Consider the following 19,079-nt stretch of genomic DNA (forward strand, 5'->3'; position numbering starts at 1 on the left):
AACTGAGAGAGTAAAAGGGGCACAAAATGCCAGCTGAGACTGGAGGGCATCTATTTGCTCCCAAATGACCAGCTTTTGAAGCTGAACTGTAGCTGCGCTGAGCCACAGGAGCTCTCTGCAGCTAGCTTTATCACATAAAACAAAATCTGTCTTGTTTTGTGCACTCTCGAGTCAAGTAATTTCTGAAAATGGGGCCAAACACAGAGTTTGGCTCCTACTCACTAGGGATATGCCAGGCTATGTATGCAGCATGGCCCCAACTATCTTGCTTGGCAAAGCAGGATCACAGAGCGAGTGCAGGGACTTTTAATTCCATCTACACACTTTGGACAGCAGTTGCACATTTGAGAACACCACAATGCTTGCCATTTTCTAACTTAATATGTATCTACAATATACAAATTCACAATGTGTAAATTACAGCTATTGGCAGAAAAGGAGAGGAGAAGCAAACCATCGTTTCTCCTGACTCTATTACTCAAAAAAGTCTGGAGAAAACTGCTTATCTTCCCATCATATCTATAGCTGTCACAAGACTAATATTATTTCTCCCATTTACTTTCCTGGTCTTGATCTTGCAGCTCTGAAGTTGATTTTGAAGCACTTTGTGTGGAACTTGAGGCGCTGTTATTGCCACTCCGCTTCGATTTTTCATTTGGGATGTATAGGTTCTCCATACTAACAACACTAACGCGGGTAGTGAGCTGGGTGAAGGCATGAGAGGACAGGGAAAGAAGTCTGCAAGGATATGGTTTAAAAGTTTCTTTAGCTGCCCTTGAAATTTTTGCATATTGTGTGATGGCAAGGTAATTACAACTTTTATTGCTAAATTTAAGTATCTCAGACCACATCAATTTTGAGTTTCAATTTCCACAGAGACTGACTGCTTGGGGAGTAGTGGTATACATTAATGATATAACATCTTCTGTGAAAGCACCACGTATTGCTGGCCTATATGCTGTATTTGCATCTGACAGAAGTGTGTGGTAAAGCTTCATTTTTCTAAAGCTCCTCTGAATTTTTTCCGCTCTACTGATGTATATTGATCCCAGTAAATCACAGGACTATGAAAAGTATGGAGGAGGGCAAGGAGGTGGACTTCCTATTTGCAATTCTGTTCAGAATATTCGATTTACCCGAAGAAAAGCCTACAAAGTCACAGGGCGGCTTCGGAACAGCAAAACAATGGAATTTCCATGCTGTGACTTTCTTTCCCGTTTTTAAAGCTTTTCAGTTTCACACAAATCACGAGAATACCTAGTATCGGAAGAGGAAAGAGGAGCCATCAGAGAAATAGGCCGCTGGGTTTGGACTCACAAAGAGATAGAGCTTCTGCTTTTGAGGGCTTTCAAGGCTATATTAGGGTGCGGTGAGTAGGAACTGTATTTGCAGTTCATCAGCTACCGAACATAAACTTCAGGAAGGTAATTTGTGGTGGCCCTTGGGCGTATCTGCAGCATGCAGTGGATGACAGAGATCCCACGGTTGTTCTGAGCCTGCTGGTGTGTCCCCGCAGCCCCAGGCAGAGACCTGAGCTCAGGACCCAAAAGCAGCGTTGGCTCTCAGCACGCCGTCACACGGACTGAGCTTTCAGCTCCTGATTCTGGAGCTAACCAGGGGAAGACTTGCAAGCCTGAGAATGAACACACATGTACCTTACGGAGGGTAGTCCAACTTTTCTACATTCCTTCCAGAAAGTTATACCACTACTTTATTTTTTAAAATGGAAGTACTGCTACAATTTTGACTGTGTGGGCTGAAGTATCTGAAAGAGGCATCAACCCTCCGTGAGTAGCTGCCTGCATATTGCAGTGGAGGAGGACTGGCAGTAGCTGCTGTTGTTTAGATTGACCCCTCCATGCTTTCAGTGAATCTTGCAGGACTGCCATAAAACCACCGAAGAGAGCATTATATTAAAGTGACTGCACAGAACATGGCCTGTCTATTATTAGACCACACTGGATTCCTGGAAACCCTGTCTAGTGTGACTTTTCATTTCTTCCTTTGTTTTATAGGGTTCAGTTAGGAATGAGACTTGTTTTAATCAGAAGTTTATCCACCTACTCATTATTCTGCATGCTCAGCTCTACAACAGTTGCACCTAGCTAACAAATGTGAAATAGAGGTTTATTTGACCTAAGTAAAAAATGAGTGATAAATCAATTGCATTATATTCACTGTAGGAGCTTTTTATTGGAAGTTACTGCTCTTCCTTGATCAAAATAGTTGGTAGGAACAACCAGTACTTTCTAGTCAGCCCCTTGTTTTTATTTTCTCCTACAACCTGCACTAAAAACATAATGTGAAGCCCTAAATCCTCTGAGTCTTGAAGGCTTTGAAATAAAGCCCCATATGAAGAACATATGTGTATGCTGAGGTGCAGAAATGCAATGCAAGTTTGGACGCTTACCCTGCCGTATGCAGCAGGACTTGAAAGGTATGAGGGGAAATGTAACGAGCCCGTGACGTGCCAGGGTTTCGAATGGGATGAAATCTTCTGAAACTCTGCTTCCCCTTGAAATCACCACCTGCACCCCACTTCATCACAACCCACCACATCATTATCTGCCTCCAGATGCTGCTGGTAAGAAAGCACAGGGAAGAAACCTTAGATGCCATGGGAAGCTTTTTTTTGAGCAGACTTAACTTCCCTCTGACAGATATTTATGAGATTCCTCATTTTTATATTTTGGCAGTATCTGTAATAATGTTTCACTGAACTAAGTACAATTATCCCCAAGCGATGTTTAGGACCAGAAGCACTGATTCTCTACAAGATCAGTTCTGTAATGCTCATTGTGTAACACTTTAATTTCAATAGGAAAAGGACCAGATCTTGAATTAGCCCTGTGGAGAGCAACACACCAGATATGTAGGTCCTCCCTTAACAATCTCAAGCATTTCCATATCCTTTAGCACTGCAGTCCACCAGGTAAGGACAGTCACACCCTGATTCCCATTCATCTTCATACAGGCTTTGACAGACCAATGTATTTTGGCACTAGCACTTTCTTTAATGTAACACTTCACACCCTTCCGTCACACCAATGTTTCTGTCATCACCTGTCCCCATCTCACCATTCCCTGGGTGCCTGTTTTGTTCTCTCTTGGTTGTATGTCTGGAAAGTTCCAATGGATCCAGGGACCAGTTGAGCCCTTACAGTAAGTCGATCAGGTAGGAGAAGCTGGTGCTGCAGCAGGACGTTATCCCCAGTCAGTCCATCAGCTGTGGGGAGAAGCTGATCCCCATTCAGGTCAATCTGTGTACAGTGTGGGGACCTCTGTTCTCACTAACAGAGTATCGGCCTTGCTTGTGCATGGATAACCACACTGTTCTAGGTAGGGCCAATATAAATAAAGGGCACGATGATTTCCTTTACTGGCGGAAACCTGCTTTTGAATCACAAAGTCTGGCATCCAGCCCCCATACTCAGAGAGCAAGTGATCATGTGCCCCAATATACAGCCCCTGATTCAAGACAGAGTAAGTCTCTATTTGGTGCCTAAACAACATGATGAAAAGGCATCCATAGACACATAATCTTGTATTTATTAAGACTTTTCTCTGGAATAGCCATGGTACTATGATGAAACATTAAGGAGACTGAGGGACTGTCCCCATACCATTAAAATTTCAGGGTGAGCTTTCCTGATGGCTTTAATGAGTGCAGCACTTTAACGAGTGCAGGATTGAGGCTCAGGAGTTCGATTCTTTAATAGGTGCCTGTAGCTCAGCCACTCAGCTTGGAACTGCATTCAAACTACTGACAGGAAAATGCATAATTCAACTTTTAATAAAAATACCTATGGATGCTGCTAACTAGTGATTCCTCTGCCTATCAAAGGGAAAACAGTGTTTCTGTATATAGTTTTAAAACACATTTTAAATTTTGCAAATACTGGAAAGTAAGGAAGAACAGTGAAATTTCTTTGTAGTTAAATAACAACTGAAGAGGTTGAAGCATAGCTATTTGTGTAAGATTGGGTATATTAAGACAATAGCCAAGTATCATCTAAATACTGAAGTGCTGATGACTTTTTCCTTAGTAAACAGGGTCTTGTGATATGGTTAAAAATAAATTACTACAATTAGTACACAACTATTTTACTTATCTCTTACGAAAACATCCATCTGTCAGCTTCTTTATTGGCAAACTGAGACTTTCCTACTTCACATGTTACAGAGTATCCAGCCTGGCCTTCAATCTGAATAGATTCACAAATGAACAGCAGGCATTTCAACATGAGTTTGCATCTATTTAGTAACAATTTTCATAAACTGTTTCCACCACAACTGGCAAAATCTCTGAAACATTTATGAATCCTAATGACTATTTCATACGAGTATGTTCCCTGATGTCAGCAGTATTCACAGTAAAGTTACTCATGTGTGTAAATGATTCCTGGATTGGGCCTTTAAACAAGATCTGTAACCTTGACAGGTGTCTATAAGTCCCATCACTATTGCTTTGAGAGTGTTGATACCAGCAGTAGTTCCAGTCTTTTCCAGCTATTAAGCTAGAGTTCAACCATAAACCCCCCTAGCCAGGTTTTCAGCCCCCAACAGTTCCGTGTTGCTTTGATCTGGGATTTTGTTTCAAGTTACTGTGATAAGAGAGGGACAGCTGTGACACTGCCCTGGATTTTAGCTCCTAACAGAAATTCCTAACATTCCTGCAGCGGCCTTTACCTGCGGTTAATGGCTCCCTCTGCTCATCAGTCCCAAGAAAACCAAGAGCCCACTGTTTGTTAACAACTGCCGAGGGACATCTTAAAGGTAAGATCCGTGTTTCTGTTTCCAGTGATGACCACAGCAGCTGCATGTGTGGACTAATATTATCTGAATCCATGTTTTGATCTGAATACATCTCAAAGCTATTAATGCCATTTAAAAATGAAAAGAAACTAGTAAATAAGGTCTTTAGAGCATGGTTCAAGGCTAATACACTGAGACTAGTATCCAGCTTTTAATGTACCAATTATAAACAACAGCAATACAATAAGAATATAATACCATGTATACAGCATCCCCTCATGTAGCAATGGGATAAAAGCAAGTCCAAGAATGATGAAATACAAACCCAAAACCCAACAGTAGCTTCTGAAATACATGTAGCACTGAAGATCTTTGAACTCAGGTTATGTTGACGGAAAAAAATATCCTTAAGTTCATAAGCATTATTAAGAATTTTCAACCTGGAAATGTCACAAGGTGCTGCAAGTCTCCTGAAACTCTGCTGCTCTTCACAGCATGAAACCACATCTGTTCTAGCAGCCAGGTGACCCGAGAACCCGGAGCAGTATTTTGTCTTGAGCAAACTGCCCAGAAGCACCAGCAAAAGCAGCCACGTTCCACTTGAATTTCCAGGAGATGAAAAGGAGCCGACGCATGCAACTGCAATTACTATTAATGGATCTAGATATATGGATCGTCTTAGTAAATTCCAGCTTAGCAAAGTCAAATTTGGCTGTTGCTTGATTTTTAGTGCCATAATAAATTTTGTGTCCACTTTTAAAAGGTTGGACCACTGTGTGAAGGTCTAGAACATTCAAAGACTTTTGAAGTTCATGAAATCAACTGTAAATTTGGAAGTAAAGAGTTGAAACTATGAGACAATAAAAAAAGTGAAAGGAGCAGTAGTCAGCAGATGAAGACAGGACACGAACTGTGCACTGAGCTGCCTTGAGACCATGCTCATCACTGGGGAAACTATTACCTGTTACTTGCAGAAGTATCTTAGGTTTAGATTTCCACTGGGCTCTGTTACTGAGAATAATGTAATCACAGCCAAACTGAAGGCACTGTAAAAATTAATATAAATAAGCTTTTCTCTGGTGGCCATTCAAACTGCTGGGATAAACATTAGCTTTAGGCTCTTTACAGGAACCATACAAATGGACACTTACTTTCTTGACAACTAAATATTATGAGCCAAGTGCTAATAGGCACTGTTCATCTTCAACTTCTAACCTAGCTCTGTATGTTTGCCTGAATCCAAAGTTATCAGAAATTCCACACAACTGAAATCAGACAAAAATATCTGTGTGAAACTCTAGATAATAATATGTCTAAGTATTAAACAGCTCTCATCAATAACACCTTGTTTTTCTTAGTTTGTGGTTTAAACTAATCTACAGGCTTTCATACCTGCAAATATGTTTTGGTTCTGCTATGACAGGGGTGCTCAGGAACATGAGCTGTAAACACATGCGCACCTTCTTTGTTGAAGATACCACGATCTCTGATCTCTTCCCAACAGATATGATTTATGATGCCTGGGCTTTTTTTTTTTTTTTTAACAGAAAGGTTACTCCCAATAAGGTATTTAGAACAGTATTTTGCAGAGAATGATCATATAGCCGAAGAATTTAACATAAAAGCTTGATGGGGAATTTCAAAATGAAGTAAGGATTAAAGGCCTTTGTGCTCCATTTGAAGCTTTCTGAGTGCTTTTTAAAATCAGAACTGATATAAACATGTCAATTTGACTTGAACGATGAAAACTTCATTTCCCCATGTAAAGAAATTTCTGGGAAACGGGAACATTCTAGATGAAAAAAATAGCCCTTTTTCCTTTATGATGAGATGATAAAACCTTTTTGTTCAAAGCATTTCGCTGAGCTCTGTTCTTTAAGTAGCTGTATGTTCCATAGCAGTTAGCACTCATGTCACAGATGCCTTCCTCCAGAGATTCTGCGCATATTTCTAAATACACAGAAGATAGTTTCTCTATTCATCTGAGCAATTTCAAAACACTTCTGAAGAGAAAGAAATTACACCTGAAAAATTTCTCTAGTCAATTCCAATAAACACGGTGTGTTAGCCTCCAGTTATTTGTTTCACTTCAACTTCAGAGTGGCCAGACAGGGAGGCTTCTAGAAGCCACTTAAAAATGTTGTGATAGCGCAAACAGGCTCCATTTTAAGAAACCCTTTTAGTGGAGATAAATTATTTCTGTAGAAAATAAGAGAAGAGCACAGCAGGGTCCCAAGTGCTAATCAAAGGACATAGTGCTTCAAGAAAACATCTTTCCAAACAAATTGTTGGAGAACTGCAATAGTCCAGGCTGTACTGCAATTACTGCCAGAACACTCTTTTTTTGTAAGAGATCTCCTTGATCCGTATGCTCCAAAGCTATAAAACCCAGAAGTCATTTTTGCAGCAGGATTTTTATTTGGGAAATCATTGTGCTGTCATTTTATATGCATCATCTGGTGATGTATAACAAATGCCCATCAGATATATTGTTTTTCCCCTGACCTGAGTCTTCCTTTGAATGGAAGAAGGTAACACTGGTCATTTTCACTGTTGGGAAGAAGAAATCCCCACGGGGCTGGAACTATTTGGTGAAATTTTGTAAGCTGTTAAAGCAAGATGGCTTATCTGGATGATCACAATAGTCCTTTTCTGAATTTATTTTTTTATTTTGTGAATGTTGTCTTCTATATTTTCTTACTCAGGAATGTGGTTTCCAATAGGGTTACAATCAGGATGATCCCTAAACTAAATTCCAGCTATTACTTTGATTAGTAGTTAGGTGGCTACCTTAGGAAAAAGGTTAACAGGAATTCTTTGAGCTTAAAAACTCTGTAAAGCATCTGATATATGGGAGCACTTCAAGCTCCACTCAGACTGGAGAGATTTGTTTGGCTATGAAGGATCCACTGAAAGCAGAAAGCTTTCTGTAAAAGTCTTCTATAATGGCTTCATTAGTTCAAAGTATGACTATTTTTCTCACCTACTTGGTTGCTGGTATAATAAATGCTTCGACATGAATTCTACAATAGTGCAGCAAACCGTTGGATCCTGCAAGTTCACTGGAGTTTTATTGCTTTCCATAAACCTACAAACTGAACTGGCTGTAATACATAATGCTACAGCGTTATTATTTGTATACTATACATCCAAGAGAGCTGATAGCATATTAAAGACACCTAAAGAGTATCATCACAAAGCTCACTGCGCTGTATGCTGTAAAATCACATAATATAATATAATCAAAGGAGCTTATGGACCAAGGGTAAAAACACCCTTGCTCAAACCATGCCCCATGAAAGTCCTGTGTGGAAAGTGCAATGGGATTCATGTAGAGCATCGTCTTTGTACTGACTCCCTGCACAACTGTGCATTTCCTTCAGGGCTTTGACTACATATTCACAGCAGAAATAGCTGTGTTGCCTTAAGAGAATACTACCCCACTGGTGTTTGTTACTGAGCGACATCAAGCTGCTAGTGCTAAATTGATGGACCAGTCATGTGAATGCGTTCTAGCCACTTCTGTGAAGAATCAAGTTGTTAATTCAGAACAGCTCTCAGCAGAATGTGAAGTCGGCCAGGATGACTTTGCATTGCAGTTGCTGGGGAACACTCATCGAATCCATTCCACAGATGCAGCAGTGGAGGTGATAATCACAGCTGGAACGGTGATAAGAAACATCTGGAGAGGCAGTACTAACAGCAGAGCTGTTTTTGCAGTCAATGAACTCTGTGTACAGAGGACTTGAGGTGACATTATCAAGACATTTTAAAATTAGGACACAAACAAACACTGAAACTCAGTGTGGTGACTGTACTGTTTCACCTAACTCTTTTCTTACAAATCCCCCTCCTTATGCTTTTGAAACAGCAGTACAATTAATTTGCAGAAGTAGATTTAGTGGTTGTTCCCCGGCTATTATCCTGTTGTGTATAAAAAGACATGAAATTTCAGAAGCCAATACATGGCATGAACTTACTTTAATGACGTCTTCGTCAGAGGATTTGCACTCAACTGATTCAGAGATGTCTGTCACAGCACTGTTCTCTTCAATGGAGACCACTTTGATGGGCACTGCCACTGTTTTTCCTGTGAGAATTGCGGTGTTCAGAATTTCCGTGTCCTGTACACAAAACAAAGCACAGCGCTGTTCAGAGACAGCTAAAGAGATTTCCAAAAGGCAACATCAGCTCTGCAACTGGACTTAGAGTCAAGAAAGATGCATTAGTTCTCAGTGGCCAATGATCTAATCTCATCTTCAAACAGGTGAAACTTGGCAAAACGTAGTAAAACCCCAATTACATTTTACCTGCTAAATAAACACAGTCAGCTGGGTTGCACACTGTTAAACAGCGAGCAAAATGACTGCAGCTAAATTCAGTCCAGGCAGGCACATATCCAGGTAGCTTCTACTTTTTAAGTGTAGGGCTCTTCCCAATATTTACCTTCCAAAACATGAGTTCAGAGTTTTTACTAAACTGGATTTGATTGGCAATGTTTGAGACAGAATGTAAGAGCCTCAAAGGTAAAAATATTGCTCTTTGAATCTAAGCCCACTGCAAAGACGGAGCCTCTCTGGGAACTTTGTATCTGGAACTTTTTCAAGATTATTTAATTTCCTTTTATATGGCCAATGAAGCAATGTAAGGAATCCAGAAGGAGTTAGTGATGCTATTAACTGCAGGGAAAATAACACGGAAATCTGAAGTTTGAACTTGAGTCGTGGCATATAAAAGCCTTTCAATGGACCATCAACTAAGCTAACTCTTCTAACTCCTGAACTGTTTCAGCATCACCGTATTCCCAAGATTCCCATGCAGGAAGAACATCAAAGTTTTCTCTAACTTTTCAACTTCCAGTTCTATAAAGTGAATAAAATATTCAGCAAAATCCTCAGCACCAAAGTCATGAGGACTACAGCCACTAATGTCAACAGCAGCGAAACGGGGCATGGATACTATTGATACTGTTTTTGATTCAAGTTTAGTGAGTTTGAAATCTAGGTCAGATTTTCTTTTCATCTTGCAACTTGTTATTTCTCAGGTTCTCCTACAGATCTCATAAGAAATCCCATCAATCTTAAAAAACTGTTAAAAAAGAAATGTTGACTGTTCTAGAAAAGTAAGAACCCTAAATAATTCCTATGGCAGATATGAACACAAAGCTACCCAACACAGTAAATCAGAGACAGATTTATAAATAATGTTATTGGAAAGTCTAAGGCCATTCTCAGAAACTCCTGACTTTCAAAGGTAGAGACCACCCCCAGCTGTCCCCCATACAAATTCTGCCGGGTACCTGGCATTTTTGAGCAACACCGCGCTGTAGTGAAATGCACGGCTGTTGGGCATCCCCTTCCCCAAAACACTACGCATGCCTGCCTTTCCTCCCCAGGCCACCCTGGGCACAGGGCGGGCTTCCTGGAGGCTGCGGGCAGTCAAGAATACCGCTAGCAGCCCCGGCGGTGCAAGTGTTTGCTCAGGGCGAGACGGGGCTTGAGGGCACTCCGCTGATGCCTCCAAGGGTAGGGGGGTGCTGGGTGGTTGGGCGTTGCTGACTCGGAGCATGGCGTGCATCTCCTTTGCTATCCAGAAATCTGCAAAGTCTAGGCTGGCACAGGAAGGTGGTGGAGTCACCATCACTGGAGGTGTTCAAAAAAGGTGTAGACGTGGCACTGCGGGACATGGTTTAGTGGGCATGGTGGTGTTGGGTTGATGGTTGGACTTGATGATCTTACAGGTCTTTTCCAACCTTAATGATTCTGTGATTCTGTCATCCAAACTTGAAAATCTTGTTCCAAAAGTATTTATTTCCAGTGTACTGGCATTTTGATAAGCCCAGAAATAGATGCAAAGATACAAAGATCCCAACATTTGTGAAAAAAACTCAGTAACAAACCCAACTACTCTTCTGTCTGCAGACTTCCAAAGGAACAAGCATTGAATAACCCACATAGGTTCAGCAAAAAGCAGGTTCAACATATTTTCTGCTGTGCATTTGGCTACTGCAAGTGCTGTATGTCCTTTGAAACTAATCTTCTGCCTCGATCCCTTAAAGCCTTATTTTTTGTGACTCTGAGTGTTAAACACTGTGAACTAAGGACTCCAGGGCAAAGGAGCAGCAAGAGAGTGTGTAGAAATGACAGGACATCTTTTCAGGCTATCTCAGATCTGCATTGAAATGATTCTACTCAGATCCAGTTTTTCCTTAGCAACTGACACGTATTACTGATAGGGAAATCTAATTTAAAGGCACAGGTTCAGAGGAAGAGAAATCCCATAAATAGCAACAAGTTTCAGATAGAAAACATACTCTGTGGCTTGGGGATTTACCTGTATTTGCATTTAATGGTAACTTATGAAGTTCAAGACAAATCAGAAAATCATATACACACAAAACAAACAAAGAAACAAGCCCTGTACCACTGCCAAGAACATAAAACCGAAGACCTGATTATGCAATGAGGTGAAACATCTGTGCCACAAGCAGCAGAGTAACTTCATCATCCGGGTTTGACTTGCAACAAACTGCTTGGGAGTCACTAGAACTTCCTCCAGCTCAGCTTTGCTCAGGGCTGCAGCACTGAGTAATCAGTGGCCTCAACATGAAGTCAAATATTAAGAAAAATAGGAGAGAAGATAAGTGGGAAGCCCAGCAGACAAGACCACAAGGCACTCTGACCTGCATGAGGATCCTGTGCTCCTGATTTCCCAGCCCTGCACATCACCGGGAAAAGACCAGCTCTGGCATTACCCTGGGTGATGGCGAGACTGCCAGTAGTATTGTTCTAAATCACGTTTGCTGCAGCACCAGCCACGGCTGCAGCTAAACTCTGAGCCTACACCACAGCACCAGAACACTAGAGGACAGGATTAAAATGCAGTATTGGAGATAGGGTTTAAAAAAATGGTATGCAATGAAGTTAATTGCAAGTTGCTACTTCTCTGTAGGAACAACTAATCCTATAAATACAGGACAGAAAAGATTCAACAGGAAAAGCTGCTCTCAGAAAAGCATTTGAGGGCTATAGTAGACCACAAGCTGAACGTAAGTTAGCAACTGCATGCTGCTGTGGTTAAAAACCAAAACCGAACCAACCAAAGAACCCTCCTGCAGTAAGCTGCATAAAGACAAGTATCACCTGTAAGACATGAGGTATTCCTACGCAGTGCTAGCAAGGCCTCAGCTAAGGGACTATGTCCAATTTTGAGAACTATGCTGCAAGAAAAAACTTGCTCAAGTGAAAAGAAATAAAAAAGAACAAGAAGAATAAATAAAAAACTAGAAAATAAGATCTGTGAGGATGACTGAAATGAATTGTGATTGTTTAGCCTAGAAAAGATAATGGGGAAAGATGATTACTGTCTCCATATACATAAAAGTCTGCCAAATATGAGGAGTAATAAACTATTTCCATGTTCATGGACAGGGCCTGAAGTAATAGGCTTAAGCTGCAACAAGAAAGATTTGTCTGACATTAAGGCAATCTTTATTATCAAAATAATGATAGAGAATTGATGGAATAGGTTGTCTGGGGCAGAAGAAAATGCACAGTCTAGCCTAAGAGATCTTTGAAGAACAGGTTATATATCATTCAGAAATAACACAGGTTCTTTGAGTCAGGTGGAAGAGGAAAGGGAGTAGATGACCACTTGTGGTTCCTCCACCCCTGTATCTTGGTATTCTCCAATTTTTCAAAATGGAACAATAACACAATAACCTATGTATCTTGTATCCTAAATAACCCTATTCTGCTTCACCCATCTCAAATAATATGATCACTCCTCACTGGACAAAAGAAAATGATCTATACCTTTAAAATGGAAAAGCCTGACTGGCAAATGTGACTGATATTCCTGCTTTCTGCACGACATAGTGCAGAACTGATGTACCAATTGTTAAGTAATAATCTGTCACTTCTGTTTCTCTCTTTCCAATAGCTCATTATTGGTGTATCTAAGTAGCTTTGATATAAAGCCATTATTACAAAGGCTAAAGAACCTTTTGAAATTTCCCAAGACCTTTCTGGAGAGAAGACAGAAAATTTGGCTACTGGCACATTACCAGCAATTAGAAACCTCAATCTTCTGTCCTTTGCTAATGGTTTCATTAAAGCAGTAGTGTGCATCTGAATGAATTTATTTTGATTAATTACTTCAGAGATGCATCTGCCCCAAAAATTGTAAAAGGCATCATTGGTCATGATAAAGGGCTACTGAAATTTTACATGCCTTTTCTGTAGCCCAATATGAACTTCAGGAATTTCAAATTCATGATGCGCACAAAGGAGATGGAAACATATCGCAGCGTTATCTAGCGGCTTCATAGCTAGTACCATTACAATCATTAGAGATCCTCAGCGTTGGGAAGCAATTGGTAGCCACCTAGCTACAGCTCTGAGCAGAGGTGGAAACCTTTGCATTTCATCTCCACTGAAAGCAGTCATAACTCATTGGCATTACACAGATTAAGAAACACTGAAGTATAAGCAATTAATATATTACATACTATGTTAAAAGCAATTTCAAAATCTGCCACTTCCCTTCCTCAGTCTGTAAGTGCCCTATGTTATTCAACTGTGATATTAAAAAAAAAAAGACCAAAGAACCAAGTCTTGATTCTATTGTCTTTTTGTTTAGAACTAAAATAGAAAAATGTGTGTCCTATATCCCTGTATACGGAATAGCCTTATGGCACAACTTCTGCCTCCTCTGTGTTTCCTTTATATTGCTGCAATAAAGCCAAAGGCTTTAATGTAACAGAGAATTGACCCATTGTCTGCACCCATACACAAGCTGTTAGGCAGAAAACTCTAAATAACGGATGAAAAGATCCATGGTCCAAGACTCCTCAAAAGCTGAACTGAAACTCATAAAAATAAAAGGAGCTTAAATAGAACTCTGTCTGTCTGCTGTGCAGTACCGAGCACTCTGGACGTGCACCACAGACAAGGGGGCTCTGATTCAGCACCCGAACCCGTTCCCTTGCATTCTGTCACCTCTCGTAATACCCTTGATTATCCACTGATAAGCAGAAATAGTAGTTGAATCTTTAAGGATATGCCAAGCAACGTTAAGAAAACAATTGTTCTCCCATCAGAACAGGAAATACGATAGCTGGTATAGGTGGTGATTTTTGTGTTTTATTTTTAAACGCAATACACTATCCTGTTAGCAAGCTAATTTGGAAGTATACAAACAAGATTACTAAGAAACCTTTAGAGACTAAGAACTCATTTAAAATGTAGGTGCTTTTCAAAATCACAGTATCTTGGCCATTTCCACATTCTTTAATTTTTAAAATCCCCCAAGAACTAATCTACTTTCTGTGCAGGCAGCAACTAAAGTTTTAAAATCAAATTTATTTTGTGTGGCAAAAGACTGAAAGCATCTGATAGCAATGTTTGGACTTGTTCCCAATAAATTCAAAAATGGGGAAAGTAGCATAAAGTAAATTGAAAAAACAGAAGAGGATGAGTTATAAGTAAGCATCAATATCCAGGCTGGAAAGAAGTTTCTGTAAGTGTATTATAAGCTCTAAAAAAGCAAGCGCTGTCATTTCCAAAGTCGAAATAGAGAACTACACATATAATTCTCATTGACACAGAAGGCAGATTTAAGCTCTGAACTTCTTTGGAAGCCTCAAACTGTCTTTGCAGCGCAATGACCGAATCCAAACAACATCTGAGTCTGGTATTGCAGAGACAGAGTTGGTTTTCTTGTATGAAAAACTACCTACAAACTCCCGATTAGAATGGTTCTTTCCTGTTACCAGGGCATCCCTTTAATGAATACAGCATATGAAGGAAATCATTACTATTTAAACATATTTAATTAACAAACGGTAGCATTAAGGAACGTTTATTCTTGTTCTTCTAATGGTTAGACTGTAGCAGTTAGACATAAGGCTCTAATCAAAGGAGATATACAAAAGCAAACCATTGAATTGTGTGAATATGAAATTAATTTAAAAATGTATTGATAAGTTTTAACTTCAAGCTAGCTCTCATAGACAGAGTAAATGCCTTTTACTCAACACAGCATTTTCATTATCCACTAACAAAACGCCTACTCGTTCCCAGCTCAGACAGTATCTTCTGTACTAGTTTAGCTCAAACCAGCACTACACCTGCTTGCTCAAAACCCCAACCTTTTGCAAAGGACCTGAACCATCAGACTCTGCATCAAGAACACAGAATTGTACCTCCTCTACACAAACCTTCAGCATGCTTCAGTGACTTCAGAGAAGAAGCCCTGAGGTCACAACCTGATACCTATGACAGATAAAGAAAAGCTTCTCTGCTAGCATATGTATGCAGCAAGTGTGGTATGAAATCTTCATAGCATGAGCAACTTCTACTGTTCATCTGCCTTCCCCAGATAAACAAAGAAAGTAAGAAAGCTGTGTGGCTTTCCCACCTCTTTATAGCTAAGCACTTGGTAAGTTGTGACTCAAGTGCAACTAGTTAGGACAAAGGGGTACTCCCATTCATTTCCCTGCATTATTGATTTGGAAAAAAAAATAAATAGTAGATTTAATCAAGAAGCCCACAGGCAAGAACTGGTGAGCTGCATCAGCCTAGTGGTTTGGAACTCTGCGTGTGCCTGTACCAAGTCACCACAGTTACAAATCTTGATATTGCATTTGAGTAGATCAGGGAGAGAATTAATTGGCATTTCAAGGAAAAATAGTGAGATCGGAGTCAGGCAGGGAGTCAGACATTACATCATATCATACTGAGACCTGAGTTCAGTGAGACCATTATATAGAATTTGATGCAAGTATCACCACTCTGCAGGAAGTCTCTGAGCTTTCCTGCTTGTTACAATTCAGAGTACCACAAACTTTTGTTCATACTCTGGTCTTGGTTACATGGGTGTTAATTTGAATAAAATCCACCAGAAGTAGCGTTGGTCTAAACATTTTCTTCCACAGCTGCACTGATTGTGCTACTTCACAGAAAACTCCGCAGAACTGGTATTCAGGAAAATCAGTACTTTTTTAGAAAGGGAAAATAACATCCATAAAGCTAACGTAATTTAGCCAGAGCTGAGAAGAAGCACATGCTCACATTTGGTCATTTGAACTTAGGTAACACTATGGTTGACTCTGGAGGAATCTCACATTTTATTCCATCCCTGTTTCAGCCAGGGAACTTCCACCGATATCAGTGGGAGCTCTGTCCAAAGAGCAAGAATACAGAATACGAGCTTAGCTGCTTGAATTTAGCTGAAGAGCAAACCTTATGTTCATCCAACCTCTCAATGGTAAGAAGGCAAGCATTGAGCCATAACTAATTTAGGAACTAATTCAACATTAAACTGCAGCAGAATGAGGAAGCAAAGTGACAGCTGTTTAATTAAACTCTAAATCCGATTAGATGGTGTTATCAAGAGAAATCTGTAGGAGCCTGAGGTCATGAGAATGGTCCCCTTTATAGGCTGAAAAATCTGTAAGTGGAATCTCAAAGAATGATATTCATCATAGCTCAGCATTAAGATTTCTCCCTCACACAAACACACTACCTCATGAGTAACACACCTATGCTGTAGCCCTAAAGGAGTGACACAGAAAAGCCAATTATGTTTTAATTTATAAGGGAAGTTTCTAGAAAAAGTTTGTGGAAAAGAGACAGTTGGGCGCTGTCTACCTTAAAATCAAAGCAGCATTTGTCTTATGGAAAAAGGACGGAAGCAGCAAGCCCTCACATGCTGTTGGCGGAGACAATGCCTATGCAGGAGAGCTCCAGGAGCTGTACTCTGCTTCCAACTATCGTTCAACCCATCACCCCTGATGAACAGTGACACCTTGGCAACACATTTACAAGAGAAGAAGATAGAGATGTCGGAGATATAAAGTAAACTCCACATACGCCAGTTGCAAACACCATAAATAGTCTACTGATGAGCACTAAGTTATGCATCACAAGTTTCCAGGGCATCCCAGTTAGAGTGATGCACAGAGCTGTACTGCACTGTAGACAATTGTTATGCTGATTTGTGAGTCTGGTAACATGATGGTTGTAGATTTTAGTTATTAATACTACTAAGATTACAGATGATTAACAAAATAACACTGTTAGGCAGCTGACTCTGTTTACTTACATAATCCCATGATTAAAAGTAAATTATACATTGTGCTTTCTGTCAACTGGATTCTCTGACACTCCACATTCACAGTATATACGAGAGGGGAAAGAAGCTGACGTTCTGTTTTTAAATTCTTAGCACACACTTCAGAAGAAAAGAGTGTTTCTACAGACCAAAGAGTTTGCATCATGATTGAGGACCTCCCTGAGGCAAAACCACTCCATGGCAGGCACGGGGAAGGGCAAATTTTGTTCGTCAGATTTTGGTTTGCTATTTTCTTTCACTTGATTCCAATTCTATTGGCCCATCACATGTAAATCCTACTCTGCTTCATTCATCAGTTTATAACATGAGGACTTCATGAGTAATATCACATTGCAAAAGAAAAGGGGTAAAGCCTTAAGCGGTAAAACCAAAGGGGGGCAACCTGCTTAATAGCACCCCTCAGTAATCAGACATGGATCCAGATGGAATCCAGGTTACTCCATGACTCTAAGGTCCATAGTGCCAAGGAAAATGTAAACTAATGAACAAATTAACAGTGGTGAAAAATTAGGCCGTTCAAAATGTACAAAAGAATTGAACTTATTCAATATAAGTTGCCATTTCTGCAGTCTGTTTCTGACAAGGACAGTAGAACAAAGGATCTCCAAGTTTCTTTTGGATGCTAATTCTTTTCGACACACGACAACACTGTGAGGTATCTTCTCTTTATTAAATCTTTGTTAAATGGCCAACAATGTATGTGGCACAAAAATTAAGGACAATACCTCCCCTGAAGAACAAATAATGCAGAAGTCAAACACAGATAAAACATCACCCATGGAAAGACCCAAAGGTGGATGTTGGCATTGTTCTGTCCCTAGCATGTACAACATTTGTTTGAAGAGCTTGATCAACATGATGTCTGTGGGTCTCCAGGAGTCTTGAAGAAGGTAAATGGAGGAAATGTGGAAACAGGGAAGTAAGGGAGGGATTCAGACTCATATTTCTCACCTCCCAGAAGAGTGGCTTTGACCATCATCAGTACACAGGTAAAGCCCACCAGTGCACAGGCTGGGCTGGGGCCCCTCACCCCTTTCTTTTGGGGCTGGACCACTGCAAGGAAAACAGTGGCAGATTCCTGGGGCCAGGAGACAAAGCAAATGGTGCTCAGCCGGGATGGGAAAGTCTTGAGCCCAGCACAATCCTCCCTGTTTTTTTTGTGAACCATGTAATTTATGACAAAGATCTGAGTGTCTTTTCAAAATGGGAACTCAGTGTTCTGAAAATGCAATGCCTTTTTAATCAATGATCTTGTCTCTGTTTACAGTCTCCACATTGAGATAAATCTTAATTACTGGCCCCCCACGTTAGCAACAGACCATTCCATTTTCTTCCCTGCTTGTACAGTTTTCAAATAGCCTGCTAGTGGAATTTTTGAGTCCTGATAAATTATACTCTGCAGACAGAAAAGGGGAATGTAGAATATATTAACAGATAGGGATGCAGAAAAATATCTTTGGATTCTTGGGTGACTAATCTACACTTCCCTTGCAGTGAATCTACCCTGTTAGCATTCGAACGTGCAAATGGGAACATAGCCAACGATTACTTTGATTTAGCAGATGCAGGCTGTATTGCTAAATGTAATTCTATCATCACTCAAAAGTGAGGATCTCTTTAAAAAGTAAAAAGAGACTGGAGCAACTGAACAAAATTAATCATGCCTTTAATTGTTTTGTTCTGTTTACAGTTAGTGACGTAAAATGATGGAAAAACGTTATAAAGCCATTACTCAGATCTGTGTATTGGTACGAAGGCCACATTGACTTAAGGTCAGGTACAGAGGTCTGGACACTACCCAGATTATTATGACAACAGGATCTCACTTCTTATCGCTTGCAATTTTGAATAAAAAAAGTAAAATCTTATCAGCATAAACTGTTCCCATGTGTGAAGTCCATAAACAGTATTCTGGCTAGCAGAAAAACATGCAGTAGACACAGGCTGTTTTATAATAAGGATTAACCCTCCAAAAAGGACACTGAGAAACATTTTGCTTCAAGCTGCGGGCTAATGAATGCCCTTTCTTCAGAGCTTACGGAAACAGCAATTATACCAGCAGACAAGGTCACTCCCTGTGATCTGTTAAAGAGGAATAACCAGTCTCTGTCTCTTCATTTCCAGCGTGTTTGAAAGTAGGTGGAATGAAGAAACCTTACTAGCCAGCAGGTCCAGAAAGGTATAACGCC

At 40.2% G+C, this 19,079-nt stretch overlaps 1 protein-coding gene across 1 annotated transcript in view; it reads right to left on the bottom strand.

The window, feature by feature from the left end:
- TMEM132C (transmembrane protein 132C) overlaps nucleotides 1-19,079 on the bottom strand; it is a 154,179-nt gene that overhangs the window by 20,359 nt on the left and 114,741 nt on the right. Inside the window, exon 4 of the mRNA XM_059827765.1 lies at nucleotides 8,736-8,879. Coding sequence (XP_059683748.1) covers nucleotides 8,736-8,879 — 144 coding nt within the window. The remainder of the gene's footprint in view (nucleotides 1-8,735; nucleotides 8,880-19,079) is intronic.

This window comes from Gavia stellata, chromosome 21 (genome assembly GCF_030936135.1).
Source record: "Gavia stellata isolate bGavSte3 chromosome 21, bGavSte3.hap2, whole genome shotgun sequence".
NCBI lineage: Eukaryota > Metazoa > Chordata > Aves > Gaviiformes > Gaviidae > Gavia > Gavia stellata.